At 45.6% G+C, this 13,278-nt stretch overlaps 2 protein-coding genes across 2 annotated transcripts in view; both read left to right on the top strand.

Annotated features, from left to right (window-relative positions):
- The window catches only part of LOC102569725 (neural-cadherin), a 92,324-nt gene extending 87,069 nt beyond the window's left edge, over positions 1 to 5,255 (top strand). Inside the window, exons 31-33 of the mRNA XM_006273952.4 lie at positions 755 to 1,008; positions 2,256 to 2,410; positions 4,346 to 5,255. Of these exons, the coding sequence (XP_006274014.3) occupies positions 755 to 1,008; positions 2,256 to 2,410; positions 4,346 to 4,747 (811 nt within the window). The 3' untranslated portion in view covers positions 4,748 to 5,255. The remainder of the gene's footprint in view (positions 1 to 754; positions 1,009 to 2,255; positions 2,411 to 4,345) is intronic.
- Positions 5,256 to 6,495: 1,240 nt separating this feature from the next.
- Positions 6,496 to 13,278, top strand: part of INTS8 (integrator complex subunit 8) — a 47,445-nt gene continuing 40,662 nt past the window's right edge. Inside the window, exons 1-4 of the mRNA XM_006273945.4 lie at positions 6,496 to 6,710; positions 9,764 to 9,938; positions 11,498 to 11,638; positions 12,905 to 12,976. Of these exons, the coding sequence (XP_006274007.1) occupies positions 6,581 to 6,710; positions 9,764 to 9,938; positions 11,498 to 11,638; positions 12,905 to 12,976 (518 nt within the window). The 5' untranslated portion in view covers positions 6,496 to 6,580. The remainder of the gene's footprint in view (positions 6,711 to 9,763; positions 9,939 to 11,497; positions 11,639 to 12,904; positions 12,977 to 13,278) is intronic.

The following is a 13,278-nucleotide window of genomic DNA, read 5'->3' as shown; positions in this document are numbered from 1 at the left end:
GGGGCCCCCAAACCAGTCTTTGCTTTTAAAGGGTTTTGTGAGGACAAGTCCAAAACTTCCTCCTGTGTTCAATTCATGTCTATGGCAGACATCCCAAGGGTCTCTCCAAAGCTTGGGAATCATGTGGCAATTAGCCTGCCTGCTGCTGCCAAAAAAGGAGAGTCTCTGCTGTTAAGAATTATCTTTCCATTTTTGTATCAGAAGATAAGGAACACAAGTGTACCAAATGCTTTTTCTACCCAAGTTAGGTCCCAAAAAGACCAGTGACTGGGTGGGGATGAGAATCCTCCACCCAGAAGTCCAAGTCACTACTGTTGCTGTCACAAGTGTTTACCCTTCGTTGAATCCTGCCAGCTTCCTCTCTGTAGATTCCATACTTTTGGAAGAAAGGAAAGTATCACACTTCTGCTAGAGTTGGTCTTGTTTGTAATCTGGGATGCTTCCCTTTTTTATAGAAAAGCTCTTGGAGGTATCTGCCTAGCTTTTTTGCATTTTCCTTGGGTGCTATGACAGTGCTGTGAAGCAAAAAGGGGCAGACTAGCCTAGGCAATATCTAGAATGCCCATTGTGTTCATGTCTTTCAGTGACATGGTCTTCTGATTTATTTTAAATGCCTTTATTATTTGTTTTGAAGAAACAAGTGAAAGCAGCATGTGGAATTGAGGAACAATGTTTACTACACAGCATTTACAAAGCAGAACGCAATTCTTGGCCCCACTGCCACTTATAAGAACCTTTAACTTTCATCATGCAGGTGCCCGGCTGGCAAAGTACAGGTGACAGATAACCTTACGGGGCTCAAACGCTGTGCCACTTCACCCTGTGGGCACTGGACTTGTAGGAATGGGGGAACCTGTGTGGCACAGTCCCAAGACAAAGCTGTCTGTCGATGTCCTGAGGGTTACAAAGGACGATGGTGTGAAATCAGCCAAGTGAAAGCAGGAAGACCAGTGGGACTCAGTTCTGGCTCAATTCTGGCAATCAGCATGTGTCTCCTTGTCTTCTTAGGTAGGAAATAAAGTATTTTTCTCCTAACCCTATGCTGCATTGCAATCCTGAAACGGTGGCATGTCACTTCAGTAATAATGAATGGAGGGTACCAGTTTTGTGGGGAAAAATCTGTGGTCTGTCCACCAGGACTGCATAATAGGCATCCTCATTCAGATTCAAGCTGCTCCCTCCACCATTCCCTGCTCTACACATGCACTCCTCCCCACAAACACACACCCTTCCTCTGTGAAAACTGTACTTCGATCAGGCTTCCTATCAGAGGAGTCTAGGCAGAAATTTCCTAGTGGGTCCTGACTGACTTCTGTGGAATGAACTTTGCTTCCACATCTAGTCCTATTTACTCTGGTCATGTGTATGCATCCCCTGTGGACACTCCTTTTGGCAGGCATTTATCTCTTCTGCTGCATCTTTTAGGTCATTCCTAATCACTCCATCTTGCCCTCTGCAGTGATATGAATTCTTTATATTAAGCCCATAGTAATCAAAAACTTAAATTTGGTGAAGGTCTTGGAAACCACCACAGTGACATCCATTTTGTATTGGCTGGAGGAGTGTTATGTTCTCACTTATTTCTGACCCTAGCGAAGGATTGCTAGGATCTGGGCTCTTACAGGTAGCTCTTACAGGTGCACCTTAGCACATTCTTCCTTCAGAGGGGATAGTAAATAGTCTCTTCTCCTTATTTCTGTAGTTCAGGAATAGCTGATGTTCAAATGGTTTTAAAGAAGATTGAAGGATAACCTTGGATCTAGGACTCTGAAAATAACTAAATTCTACTTTAAACTCCATTGCTTAACTTCTTGCTTAAAGTAAATATTACCTGCGATACTAGCAGTGAAAAAGTTACATATCTCAGAAAAGTAATGATTCATATGATAGTACGCTTGTAATCTTCATTAAAACAGTGTTTTACTTACTTTGGGTATCTTATTTACTTAGGACTGGTGAAAGGCCAGAGATTGGCCAAAATGCCTTCTATTTAAATGTCCTAATGGATTCCTGTAGGTAAGTAAAATACCCTTTTAATGAAGTTTATGATGTAAGATACAGTATAAATGATTCACTACCTTCCAGAAGAGCATACTTTTGTTTTAATTGGATACTGGGGATAAAACAATGCATTTTTATCTGGGAATGCAGTCATTGCATTAAAATGCTAACCAATTTCATCACATTATTTTCATATTGAATTGTGTTTCACAGAAAGGCATATGCCACATAACAAATATCTGTATATATTCCAGCTCTGTTGGTCTCCTATACAGTGTGGAGTCAATGGGGGACATCAGGGTTTCGGAAAGGAGGAATTTACCACATTCGTGAAACTCATGAAAGCTGGGAGGATGTTAGAGAAAATGTCTTCAATTATAATGAGGAAGGAGGTGGAGAACATGACCAGGTATTGAACAACATTGCTACCATATTTAAAACAGCTAGCTAGCCATCCCAAATGGCTATCTTGTCTTCCCTTCAGATAAATGTCATCTTGAAAAAGCAAGGAATTATCATTTCAAACACCTGGGGAGATTTCAAATGTGTGTTGTGGATTACAGCATCCAGATAATGTTGCTTAAATAAACCTTGTTCTTCTTTGCTACCCAAAAGCTGTTTCTCATGTCATATATTTTTATTAGATTTTAATCTCCTTAAGGCAGGCTCACGGTGCATTAAAGTACATGGCACTTACAGTATAAGAACTTGTGAAATAGAAGGGAAACTGAAGAGGGTGCTTCTTGCACCGTAAGTGGGTACTAACAATAAAAGAAATGGCATTTATTTGGATTGTGCTTCAGGATCCTAGGAAAAAATGACTTCATTCAGACGAAAATAATTTGTAGGTAAATGTGACATGGAATGATTTATGAGTTTACATGGTTTCTCCTTTTTTTTTTTTCCTTTCATAGATGAACCTTCTGGGTGACTTCATACTTAAGCGGGAAAACATTTCTAGAGACCATATCTAAGTAACTGAGCAGTTTCTTGTTTGGTAGAAGCTGATTAAATTTAGTTGTTAGGCAACAACCCTAAATCAAGGCCAGTTGCTTGCAAATGTGAAGCCCGTTAGGACATGGGTATGGACACATGCAACACTTAAGAGTTTTTAAATTCATTTTAAACTTGAAGTGGACAGACATACGGGCAGGGCGGCCTGTTAGATTAGTTTAAAGCTACCTGGAATAGTTCAAAATTTTTATCTGGAAAATCAAGTGCTATTTTGAACCTGCTGTGAACTATTTTGACCTACTGTCAGTGTCAACTTGTTCAGTGTTGTGTGTGGGTACCAGGTATTCTATGATAAGGGGCTAGTTGGTCCTCCATGCATCCCATGCTGCATCATTTCTCCTCCCATCACCCCTCACTGCTGCAACTGGCTCTTCTGATATGCAGCCATAACTCTACTCAGCTACTTCACAGTGCATGCGTCTATGCGTCTGTCTGTGGCCCTACAACAGCATTATAACTGTGCCATCACATAGCACTTTCTTAATGACAGTGCAGTAACAGCCCGTACCGCACTGTGCCAATGGTGCATGGTTACTTTGAGCTTCTTTGTTGTCATAGCAGTGCACTATACTGAGGGAGTAGATTGCTACTGCAACATAGCTGTGGTATCATGGTTTGTGCCCCCCAAAGCTTTGTCGCCATAGTGCGCTAGAGGGAAACGTAGTGGGTGTTATATTTGAGAGAGTGATTCTAAACTAGTACTAAAATATATCAGTTCCAAAAAAATTGAAATTGGTGAGTTCACTGGGGTGTAGAACTTTCCATAGCAGCCCCCTCTCTGCCACATGTGATGTCAAATGTTCCCTTAATTTTGTTCTTCCCATCTCATTCAAAGTCTTGCTTCAAAGCCATCATCCTTTTAAGTGTGGAGAACCAAGGGAAATCCCATTGCTGCCCATAATGCTTGTTATCAAGAATCTTTACTACATTTAAATGTATCCTAGAGACGTATAGGTACACACCTACCTATATCATTATTTGGGGCCTGAAATACCTTTAACCTTTCTTGTTGCAGCTTGGCATAGATGCTCCATTGTGTCACATGTAACTTGTTCTTTTGAGACTTGGTAGCTTGGAGGTGAATGAATTAATTTACTTATAATATGTTTTATAAAGCATGCAGCCTTCACCCAACTACTCTGAGTAGTTAAAGGAATTTTATTCTATCTGAAGGCATAACCCTTTCAAGCCATCTCTTTCTTTTCTTCAGCTTATGAAGAACTCCAGTTACCTTAAGTTTCATTTGTGGATTTAAAGAAATGCCATGGTTTGCTACATAGGGTGTCTGCTTTTATATTTCTCTTAATATGTGCGTTATCTTTTTTTTCAGAATACTTATGATATAGATGAATTAAAGAAACCTCTGCAAAACAGCCCCCAGTTCTCCTCAGGAACTGATGCTCCACACTTCAGAACCCATACTGGTCCAGAGAAACGTTCACTTCAAGAACGACCACATAGAAAACAATCTCGTTCTGTAGATGCCAATATTCCAGACCTCAGGGAATACATCTCTCAAATAGTGTGGGATGCAGATCACAATCTAGACAGTCTTCCAGCAGACACTGTTCATTTTTACTGCTTAGAAGGGCAGTGTTCTCCAGCAGGGAGCCTTAGTTCTTTAGATTCCGCTAATGTTGATGAAGATCTAAATTATGATTACATCCAAAAGTGGGGAACAAATTTTGACAAGTTGAAAGAACTCTATAAGCACTCAAATCAGTGCTCATAGATGGAAACAGGAACCCCTTGCACTGCTGTGAAATGAACTTTACTCAGTATTTTACAAGATACTGAAGTGTCTCAAAGCCAGTTAAATACCTTATTGACACAAGCCCTTAGTACAGAATTAATATAATATGAATTGCTCACCCTTCCCATCAGTGATAATCTGAATACAGAATCTCTTTATATGAACTGTATAAATCACTATTTAAAGGTAGAAATGTAAAGGTTTTTAATATGTGAGCTTTCTTAAAAACTTTGAAACATAGGACTTTCATAGAACAGGAATAGCTTTTTATGAAACACCTTTTTTATTATGTAGGCTGAAATGAATTACTATAATTTAAATGCTTGCATGCAGGACACTTATTTTATTCCCCCTAATATTAAACTGATTCCTACCAAGTTGATCCTCACAGGTGGAGGAGCCTCTTTTTACATAAAACTGTTTATTTTGGGATGTAAAATCATAGCTAGATTCAAAGTGTTAAATAAAATGTTTCTTTTGTCAATAATTGTCTCCTGTTCTTACCTTATTTATCTCCTACCACGCACACCTGTGCATATCCTTTTACTTTTTTTTTTTTTTTAAATAGTACATTGCCTGCTTTTTCACTGGCAGGACTGGCACTCTGTGTTAGTAAGAAAAACCACTGAATGTAAAACCTGCAGTGAGGCAGCCCCTTCCTTCCTTTTTAAAAAAAAAAATCTGATATTGAGTACATTTAAAGAAAACAAAGATAAACTTTCTGCAGTATATCTAACCTCTCCTTCTTGCCGCTTGTGTGCATGAAATGCAGTAAAAGATCTGCATGATTCTCTTATTGGTAAATTCTGTCCTGGGAAAGAAGCTAATTTAGCAGTATCGCTTCTGGGCTTTACTGTAGGCTAAGATTCAAATGGGCCCGGCTATACATTCAAATTAAAGCTGGACAGAAACCAGCTCTAGAGTTGTTAGGCGTTTTCAAGTACTAACTTCAGAGCTGGTTAGCTCTTTACAGCTGGGAAGTCACATTTATCATGTGATCATTACTGAGAACGTGTTGCTGATCTAAACTTATTGCAGGATTGGCCAGTTACTTATAGGCAATTGCGGGGGCTCGTGCCCCTCCTGACAGGGCCGTCCCCTGCCGCCACCAAAGGCTTCTGCGAGTGCTCGCTAGCCCCGTCCCTGCCACCAGCTCCTGCGGGTGCTCCCCCAGACGCAGGAGGCACCAGCCGCCCGTGGTTACTTGTGTGATACAGGCAACCCCCGCTTAACGCGGTTCCGCTTCATGCCTGGTCTTTCCAGAACCAACTGCGAGCGCGGAGTGGGGCTGCCTGGTGCCCGTCTATGCACCGCACCGCACCGCACCGCACCGCGCCGCGCGGCAGGGGCGCCTGCGGGCGAGAGGCGGGTCTACGTCTACACGAACGATACTCGATGCAGACCGGGTCCGATGCTGCCGCCCCTCATGCCCGCCGTGGTTTCGCTGTCCTGTGCCTGTGGACGAACATTTTTTTCCTCTCGGAGGAGGCCGGGAACCCATCAAGACAGAAACCTGCGCTGCTCCGCCCGCCCCCAGCTCACGAGGGGCCACCTGTCTGAGGCCGCTACTCGGGAGCAGCCGCTGACCCTCCGCGCTAGGAGGGGCGGGGCCTCCCCGAGCCCCACCGCCTGCCTCCCCGAAGGGCCAATCAGACTGGGGGAGCTAAGCAGATACCCCACCCCCTCACCGGCTTCCCTGTAAATGGCCAATCACAGGAGGGCTGGGGCGGGGCTGAGTGGAGACCCCGCCCCTTTCGGGGCAGCGAGGGCGCTGGCGGCCATCTTGGGTGCAGGCGCCGGGCCCGGGGGAGGATGAGCGCAGAGGCAGCAGACCGGGAGGCGGCCACGTCGAGCCGGCCGTGCACCCCGCCGCAGACCTCCTGGTTCGAGTTCCTGCTGGAGGAGGAGCTGCTGGAAACGCATCTGCGCAAGGCCGCGCCCGGTCAGTCCCGCTTCGCCCGCCCGGCCTCCTCTCCGCGTCCCGCTGCGGGCCCGGCGCTGTCCCCGGGCGCGGGTCCCGGGCCTGTCGGCTCTGGCCGGTTCCCGCGTTTACGGGTTCCTGGCGTAGCTCTTCCCTCCCGAGCGGGGCTTTCACGTAACCAGTGCCGGGGGTCGCGCGAGCCCGGGTGCGGCCCCCGCCTGGGAAAGAAGTAGCAGCGAGGGGCTTCCCTGCCGGGCCGCCCGCTCAGTTTACACAAGAGGCTTGAGGGGGCGTGGGAGGGATTAAGGGTGAAGAGAAAGCCAGTCGGGATGTATTGAAACTGGCTCTTGCACTGCAAGAACAAGTGGTCATCAAAGGAAACCAGCAGGCAGCAAGTTAAGACTAACCAAAGGAAGTTGTTCACCCAGCGCGGCAGTGGAGGGTGGCACTGGGGGCTGCAGATGCTGGGGAAGCTGACAGTTTAGCTAGATTTAAAAAGGAGATTGGGCAAATTCTGGGAAGAAAATGGCATCGGTAGCTATCGAGCTTGGGAAGTAGCGGGGCGGCCTCTGAACTAAGACTTCACAAAGTTTCAGTGCTGGAGGCTGCAAGTGAGAGACGAACAGGGGGGAAACCCTGGTCTTGCCCAGTTTGCTCGCCCTTTCTGCTGCTGCTGTGACACACAGGAAAATGGGCAAAATGGGCCTGTTGTCTGACCCAGCCGGTGGCAGTTCTCACGAACGATGTGTGCCCCTGGCAGCTGGGGGGACACGGCGGCGCTGGTGGGAGCGCGGGGGTGGTAAACAGGGAGCTCCTGCAGACGCTGCCGATACTGTCAGCAGTGATGAGGGCAGCGCCAACCAGGGGTTGACAACCACCCACAGATGTTGCCGGCAGCGTCCAGCAGTGATAGCTGACTTGCCCACAGACACCGCTGGCGGAGTTGGCAGCGGAGGGGTGGCGACTGTCGGTAGCACCTTTTCGTATGCGTTGCACATGCACCCATGTGCACGCCCTACGCGTCGCCATTGGCAGTTCTTATGTCCTTATGTAATAAATGTCTGGGAGGCACTATTAATTTCCCTTTTAAAAATACTTATCTGGCATTGTAAAACCCCACAGTTGTCTGAGGGACTTGGGTAAGTTTGTACATAAACAAGATTTTAAATTAAAATATTTTGTGTCAAGAACTTGTGTCCTCTTAAACATATGGTGCCGAAATAATCTGTTCAGAATGCGGAAAATGTGTTTTCCTGGGATGTTAGCACAACAGAGATTGCATTAAGGAAGTTCCTTGGAGGTCTCTGAAGGAGACTAAGACAATTGAACTTTAATTTTTTTTAAGTTAAACACTGGAGGTGTTCAGGAGAGGCTGGGCAGCCACTGGTTGGGGATGATATAGGTGTGGCTATGCCTGTTTTCTACCATAGGTATTTGCCCTGCTTCTGGGCATTGCTGGTTGCTCCCACTCCCCCACCTCCCCCCTTTTTTCCTGCTGTACATGTCAGGGTGTTTTTAAGCCTTTGCAGAAGCATTGGGTGTTATCTACAGCTAAGACTGGGCACTTTGACTGAGGTGTGCTGATTCTCGTGCTAGGACCGAAGCCAGAGGTTCCAGCCTAGAGAGCCTTCCCCTCTGCTCAGAGTCAGACCAGTTGCCATTTTGAGGGTCAGGAAGGAATTTTACCTCGTGGTCAAATTGGTATGAATTGGAGTTTTTGCCTTCTTCTGTAACACGGGGCATGGCCCTTTGCCCAGGACCTCCTGAGCATATATTGATAACATTTTATAGAATTGGGACATTAGATATCATGGTTCCCCTGCTTTAGCTGTGGTAGGTTAGAGGGTTAGGTTTATGTGCATCAAAATTGAGGGGAGTCTTATATAGAGTTTAGATTATGGTTGTAGAGTTGCACTGATACATCGGTCAGATTATCAGATCAGTACTGATATAAAGAAAACTGGTTCTATCGGGTATTGGCAGGATGGGGCCGATAATTTGGCCGATAAATGCCTGTGCTGCACTCAGGCAGCAAGGAACACAGTGTGGAAAACTGCCTCCAGCTGGTAAATCCATGTGGTGCAAGGGGAGGGGAAGGGCGTGGCAGGGTCAGATTAACGCCCCCTGCGGTGAGGGAGGGGGCAGGGGAAGGCACTGCTTGGGGAGGGCCGGGGGGGACAGAGCTGTGGCTTGTGGGTTAAGGCAGCTCCCGCTGCTGCTTGCATCCTAGGAGGGCACGGGGGGGCGTGTGCCCCCCAGATCTGTGCGGCAGGCTCTTTGTGGCAGGGGCTGGGCTCAGAGCAGGTGCTGGCAGCACTGGGACAATGCTGCATCCACCCCAAATTTCACCGCCACTCTGCTCCTAGTGTCACCGCTGTGAGGCGCAGCCCCGGCTCTTCCTGGTGCATGGGTGGAGGCAGAGCATTAAGCTGGGGCTGCGCTGGGCAGCTGGCAGCAGCAGCACTGGGAGTGGAGCAGTGGTGAAATTTGGGGTGGATGCAGCATCCTCCCAGCCCCGCAGGTGCTTGCTCCGAGCCCAGCCCTCGCCAAGAAGAGCCCCACACATTCCTGGCTACAGCCCACCCCACTGCACACATCTGGAGGCACATGTGCCTGCCCTCCCCAAAAAATCTAGCGGTGCACCCCTAGATGGTTGGATAGGGATCTGCGTCAGGCAGGGGTTTGGACTAAATGACTTCCCTTCCAGCCCTATTCTCTATGACCTTAAATTCTATAACTATGATATATAGAAGCTTTAATAAGAGCTTGAAGGCATTCACTCCTGTTCAAAATCAATATTTAACCCGTTTGTTTCCCTTCTCTGACCTGACTGGGGATAGACTGTGGGCTCAAACTACGTGGAAATGTTCTCATTTGGTGGATCAGTTCAGTACAAAACTCTAGTCAATTAGATGAAGCCTTCAAGAAAAAAATACTACCAAAAAGCCTGCTTTTTGTACGTCATTCATGTTTGAAATTTCAGTATGCTGTATTTTGTGTCTTTCTCTAAAAATGAAGTTTAAAAAATGGTTGCTTTTGTTTTGTTTTTTTTTCCTGTTTTTTTTTTTTTTTAGATCCATCCCCTGTTCAACTGATTATCCAGTTCTTGGAACAGGCTTCCAAACCTTCACTGAATGAACAGAACCAGGTTCAGCCGCCCCCTGATAACAAGAGAAACCGTATTTTAAAACTTCTTGCTCTTAAAGTTGCTGCACATTTAAAATGGGACTTGGATATACTAGAGAAAAGGTATTGCCTGTACATTTCAAGCTGAATTATTACACTGACACAGTGGTGTTTAGCCTTTTGGCCTTGTAAACCAAGCAAGTAGTGTGGACTGGTCTGCGGGTCAAAAGTGAGGTCAGTGAATGGGTTTGAGCTGTGCTCTGCCTGGGTCTGGCCCTGGTGTCTGGCCATTTGGTCTAGAAATTTAGCAGCAGGGGAGTAGTAATTAACACTACCACAGGTCTGCCATCAAACTTTTGAGGCTGGGGGACCCTAGTGAGCTTCATGATGCTGCACTGTGGGCCAGAAATGGCCCACGGGCTGAGAGTTGAGCACCCGTGAACTGACATGGTGAAAAATTTTCTTTATTTTAACAAGCTGGTGATGGGCTCTACCCTTTGTTCCACCTGTGTCTTGTTTTAAAGTGCTTCATCAGAGAGGTGTCTGAGCTGATTCCAGTATAGCGGTTTTATCTTTTGTGAGCATGTAAAATAAGAGTCTTGATGAAAAGAACCTAGGTCTGTAAAGAGGATGAATACAGTGCCTTTAAAATGAATTAACATAGCAGTAATTTAAAAAGAGAGCAAGCAAAAACTGTTGTATCAAGATGTGCGTGTGACTTATCTAAGTAACTTTTCAGTCTTACTCTTGAAAACCTTTGTCTTTCTCCACCTTATCTTTGTTTAATTTGTCTTCTACTGAACTGTAAGCTTTCCAAAGTTTAAATTCTCATAATTTTTGGTTTTGAAGAATCCAGTAATTTAACTGAAAAAGTCTAAGACCCAGTGCGTTCTTTAGAAAGCTGCATAGAAGCTTACTACATTAAAATGTAATTTGGAGCATATGATTTTCTTCAGAACCAATTTTATGAAGTGGGGTGGGTGCTCTTATGTATGTATTTTTAGTTATTCTCTTTTCTCACTAATCTCTGGTGCTTGAATGCTTGTTCATGTATTTTTTCTAAGTGTGCAGTCAGAGTAAGTTGCCTTAGTCCTCTCCCAAAGGACAGTATATTCTTTAATATATTTTTCTGAAATCTGAGAGTGGATGAGCAGGAAGTGGTCATTTATTTGGACAACAGACTTTCTGTATGGCAAAGTCTGAATTGCAGCTACCATTAAAATCCTAGATCAGTGTTTCCTAACCTTTTCCAGCCCAACGCACACTTACATCAATAAAAATTTTCCATGGCACACCTTTTAAGGCATTCCCCATCCTCATACCTATTGAAGCTCATTGCTGTGGCAAAATTCCGTGGCACAAAAGTATGTAGTCAGAAATGAACAGGTGTGCCTTGGCACACTGGTTGGGAAACACTGTCCTAGAGTGATGCTTTCCTGTCTTCTCAAGGTAACTACCGTTTGAGCAGACTGAAACTTCAGTGGTAATAATGTCCACTGTCATTCAGTTGCATATCTTTCAGGATGTCTTGAACTGGGAGCAACCCCTCTGTCTTTAATGTGTATTAGTATGTGCAGTTGCTTAGGATACAAACTAGAAGAAAAACTTTTACGTGACATGTACAATCCTATTTTTTTTGTCTCTTCTCCCTTCCTCCCCCCCCCCCCCTTTTTTTTTTTTAGCTTGTCAGTTCCTGTCCTGAATATGCTGCTGAATGAACTTCTGTGCATTAGCAAAGTTCCTCCAGGAACTAAACATGTAGACATGGACCTGTCCAGCTTACCCCCAACCACTGCAATGGCTATACTGCTGTACAACAGATGGTAAACTACTCTTCTTGGCTAGGCTACTGTGATAACTCTAGTATAAGTGGAAATATTTGCTTAATTATTAGGACTTTAATAGTGGTACCAGATTAGGTGTTAAAAGGAAAGCTGAACTGCTTTGTTCTGATGGGTATCCCTATGTGTATATACAATATATAGTGTTGGCTAACAATTTGAAACTTTACCTGTCACTTGTATGTTATATATTCAGATAAGAGATATAAACTTCACATCATCTGTAACTGTAAAGGTAAATGTATAGCCTGTGTCCAGCTTCTAACTCTGTTGGGGAGGCAAGGGGTGGTGGGAAGGAAAGGGTGGGGCAGAACGGGGCCCCTGTAGTGAGAGAGGGAGTGGAGCTGTGGCTGAGGCAGGCACTGCCCATCTGGGATGGAGCCATGGCTTGTCCGGGGGGTGCGGGGAGGGAGGGTGGCTCCTGTCGCTGTGCACACCTCGGGTGGGCATGAGGGGGCATGCGCCCCCAGATCTGTGCGCGGGGTGAGGGCAGGCTGCCATGACGAGCTGAGACGGGCTAGGGTTGGGCCAGGGGTGCACTTGAGGCAGCAGCACTGGGAGTGGGGGCTATGGTGAATTTTGGGGATGGCTGCCAACCCCCCCTCTTCTGCCCGTAGCTCTCCTCCCAGGACAGCCCTGGCCCCAGCCTGTAGCAGCAGCCTGCCCTCGCTTTGCAAACAGATCCGGGGTATACATCCCCCCCCCCATGCCTTCCTGAGGTGCATGCAGCAGTGGGAGTCACCTTCCCTCCCCATGCCTCCCAAACGAGCCGCAGCATCGCCCTATACCCTGCCCCAGCCCCACTCGCGCCCTCACCACAGGGGCTCCCCCCCCGTGCCCCTTCCCTCCCCCGTCCTTTACCCTACGACAGACTTGCCAGCCAGACGCTGCTCTCCGCGCTGCTGGCTGCACTCCTGGCCACCTGCATGCTGCACTGCAGCTGCATGCATGCAGGGGGCATTTATCAGTGACATTGGGCACATCAGCCAAAAAAAAGCCAATTGCCGATGCTGTCAATTTTCTTTATATTGGTGCCAATCTATGGGACCCATGCACCTCTACATAGAAATGATGATTGCTCCTGAATTAAATATCTAATTTGCCCTACCATTCAGAGCATGTACAAATTGTTGAGTTTTTTAGAAAAACAGAAATTCATAGGTATTTTTAAGCTGTGCATATATCATCAAGTTGATGAGATTAGTTAGTGATTTTTCACTTAACTTTTTCCTTTTTATTTTTCTTTAGGGCTATAAGGACCATTGTCCAAAGCAGTTTTCCTGTGAAACTAGTGAAACCTGGTCCACCTCAATTAAACATGTAAGTTAGCAAGTAATCTTCTGAGTGTTATTGACATCACATTGAGCATTGTATGGCTTATAAACTGAATATTCATCTTGACTAAGTCACATTATGACCTGCACTGCTTTAAAACTGTTAACATACTGCTGAAAGCATAAAATAAACTCACTCAGAATAAGTCTTAAATAAAACTATTTTTGGTGTCAGATATATTTTAAGTATCACAATATGCATAGCTTTATAATGAGTTTGATAAAACATGAAAGTAGGTATTTCTTTAGCCAGAAGGCATAATCCTTGGTGTTGTCTACGTTGGGTAT

Source organism: Alligator mississippiensis, chromosome 3 (genome assembly GCF_030867095.1).
Source record: "Alligator mississippiensis isolate rAllMis1 chromosome 3, rAllMis1, whole genome shotgun sequence".
In the NCBI taxonomy this organism is placed as follows: Eukaryota; Metazoa; Chordata; order Crocodylia; family Alligatoridae; genus Alligator; species Alligator mississippiensis.
The sequence above is the reverse complement of the archived record's forward strand: the minus strand, read 5'-3'. Positions and strand labels throughout refer to the sequence as shown.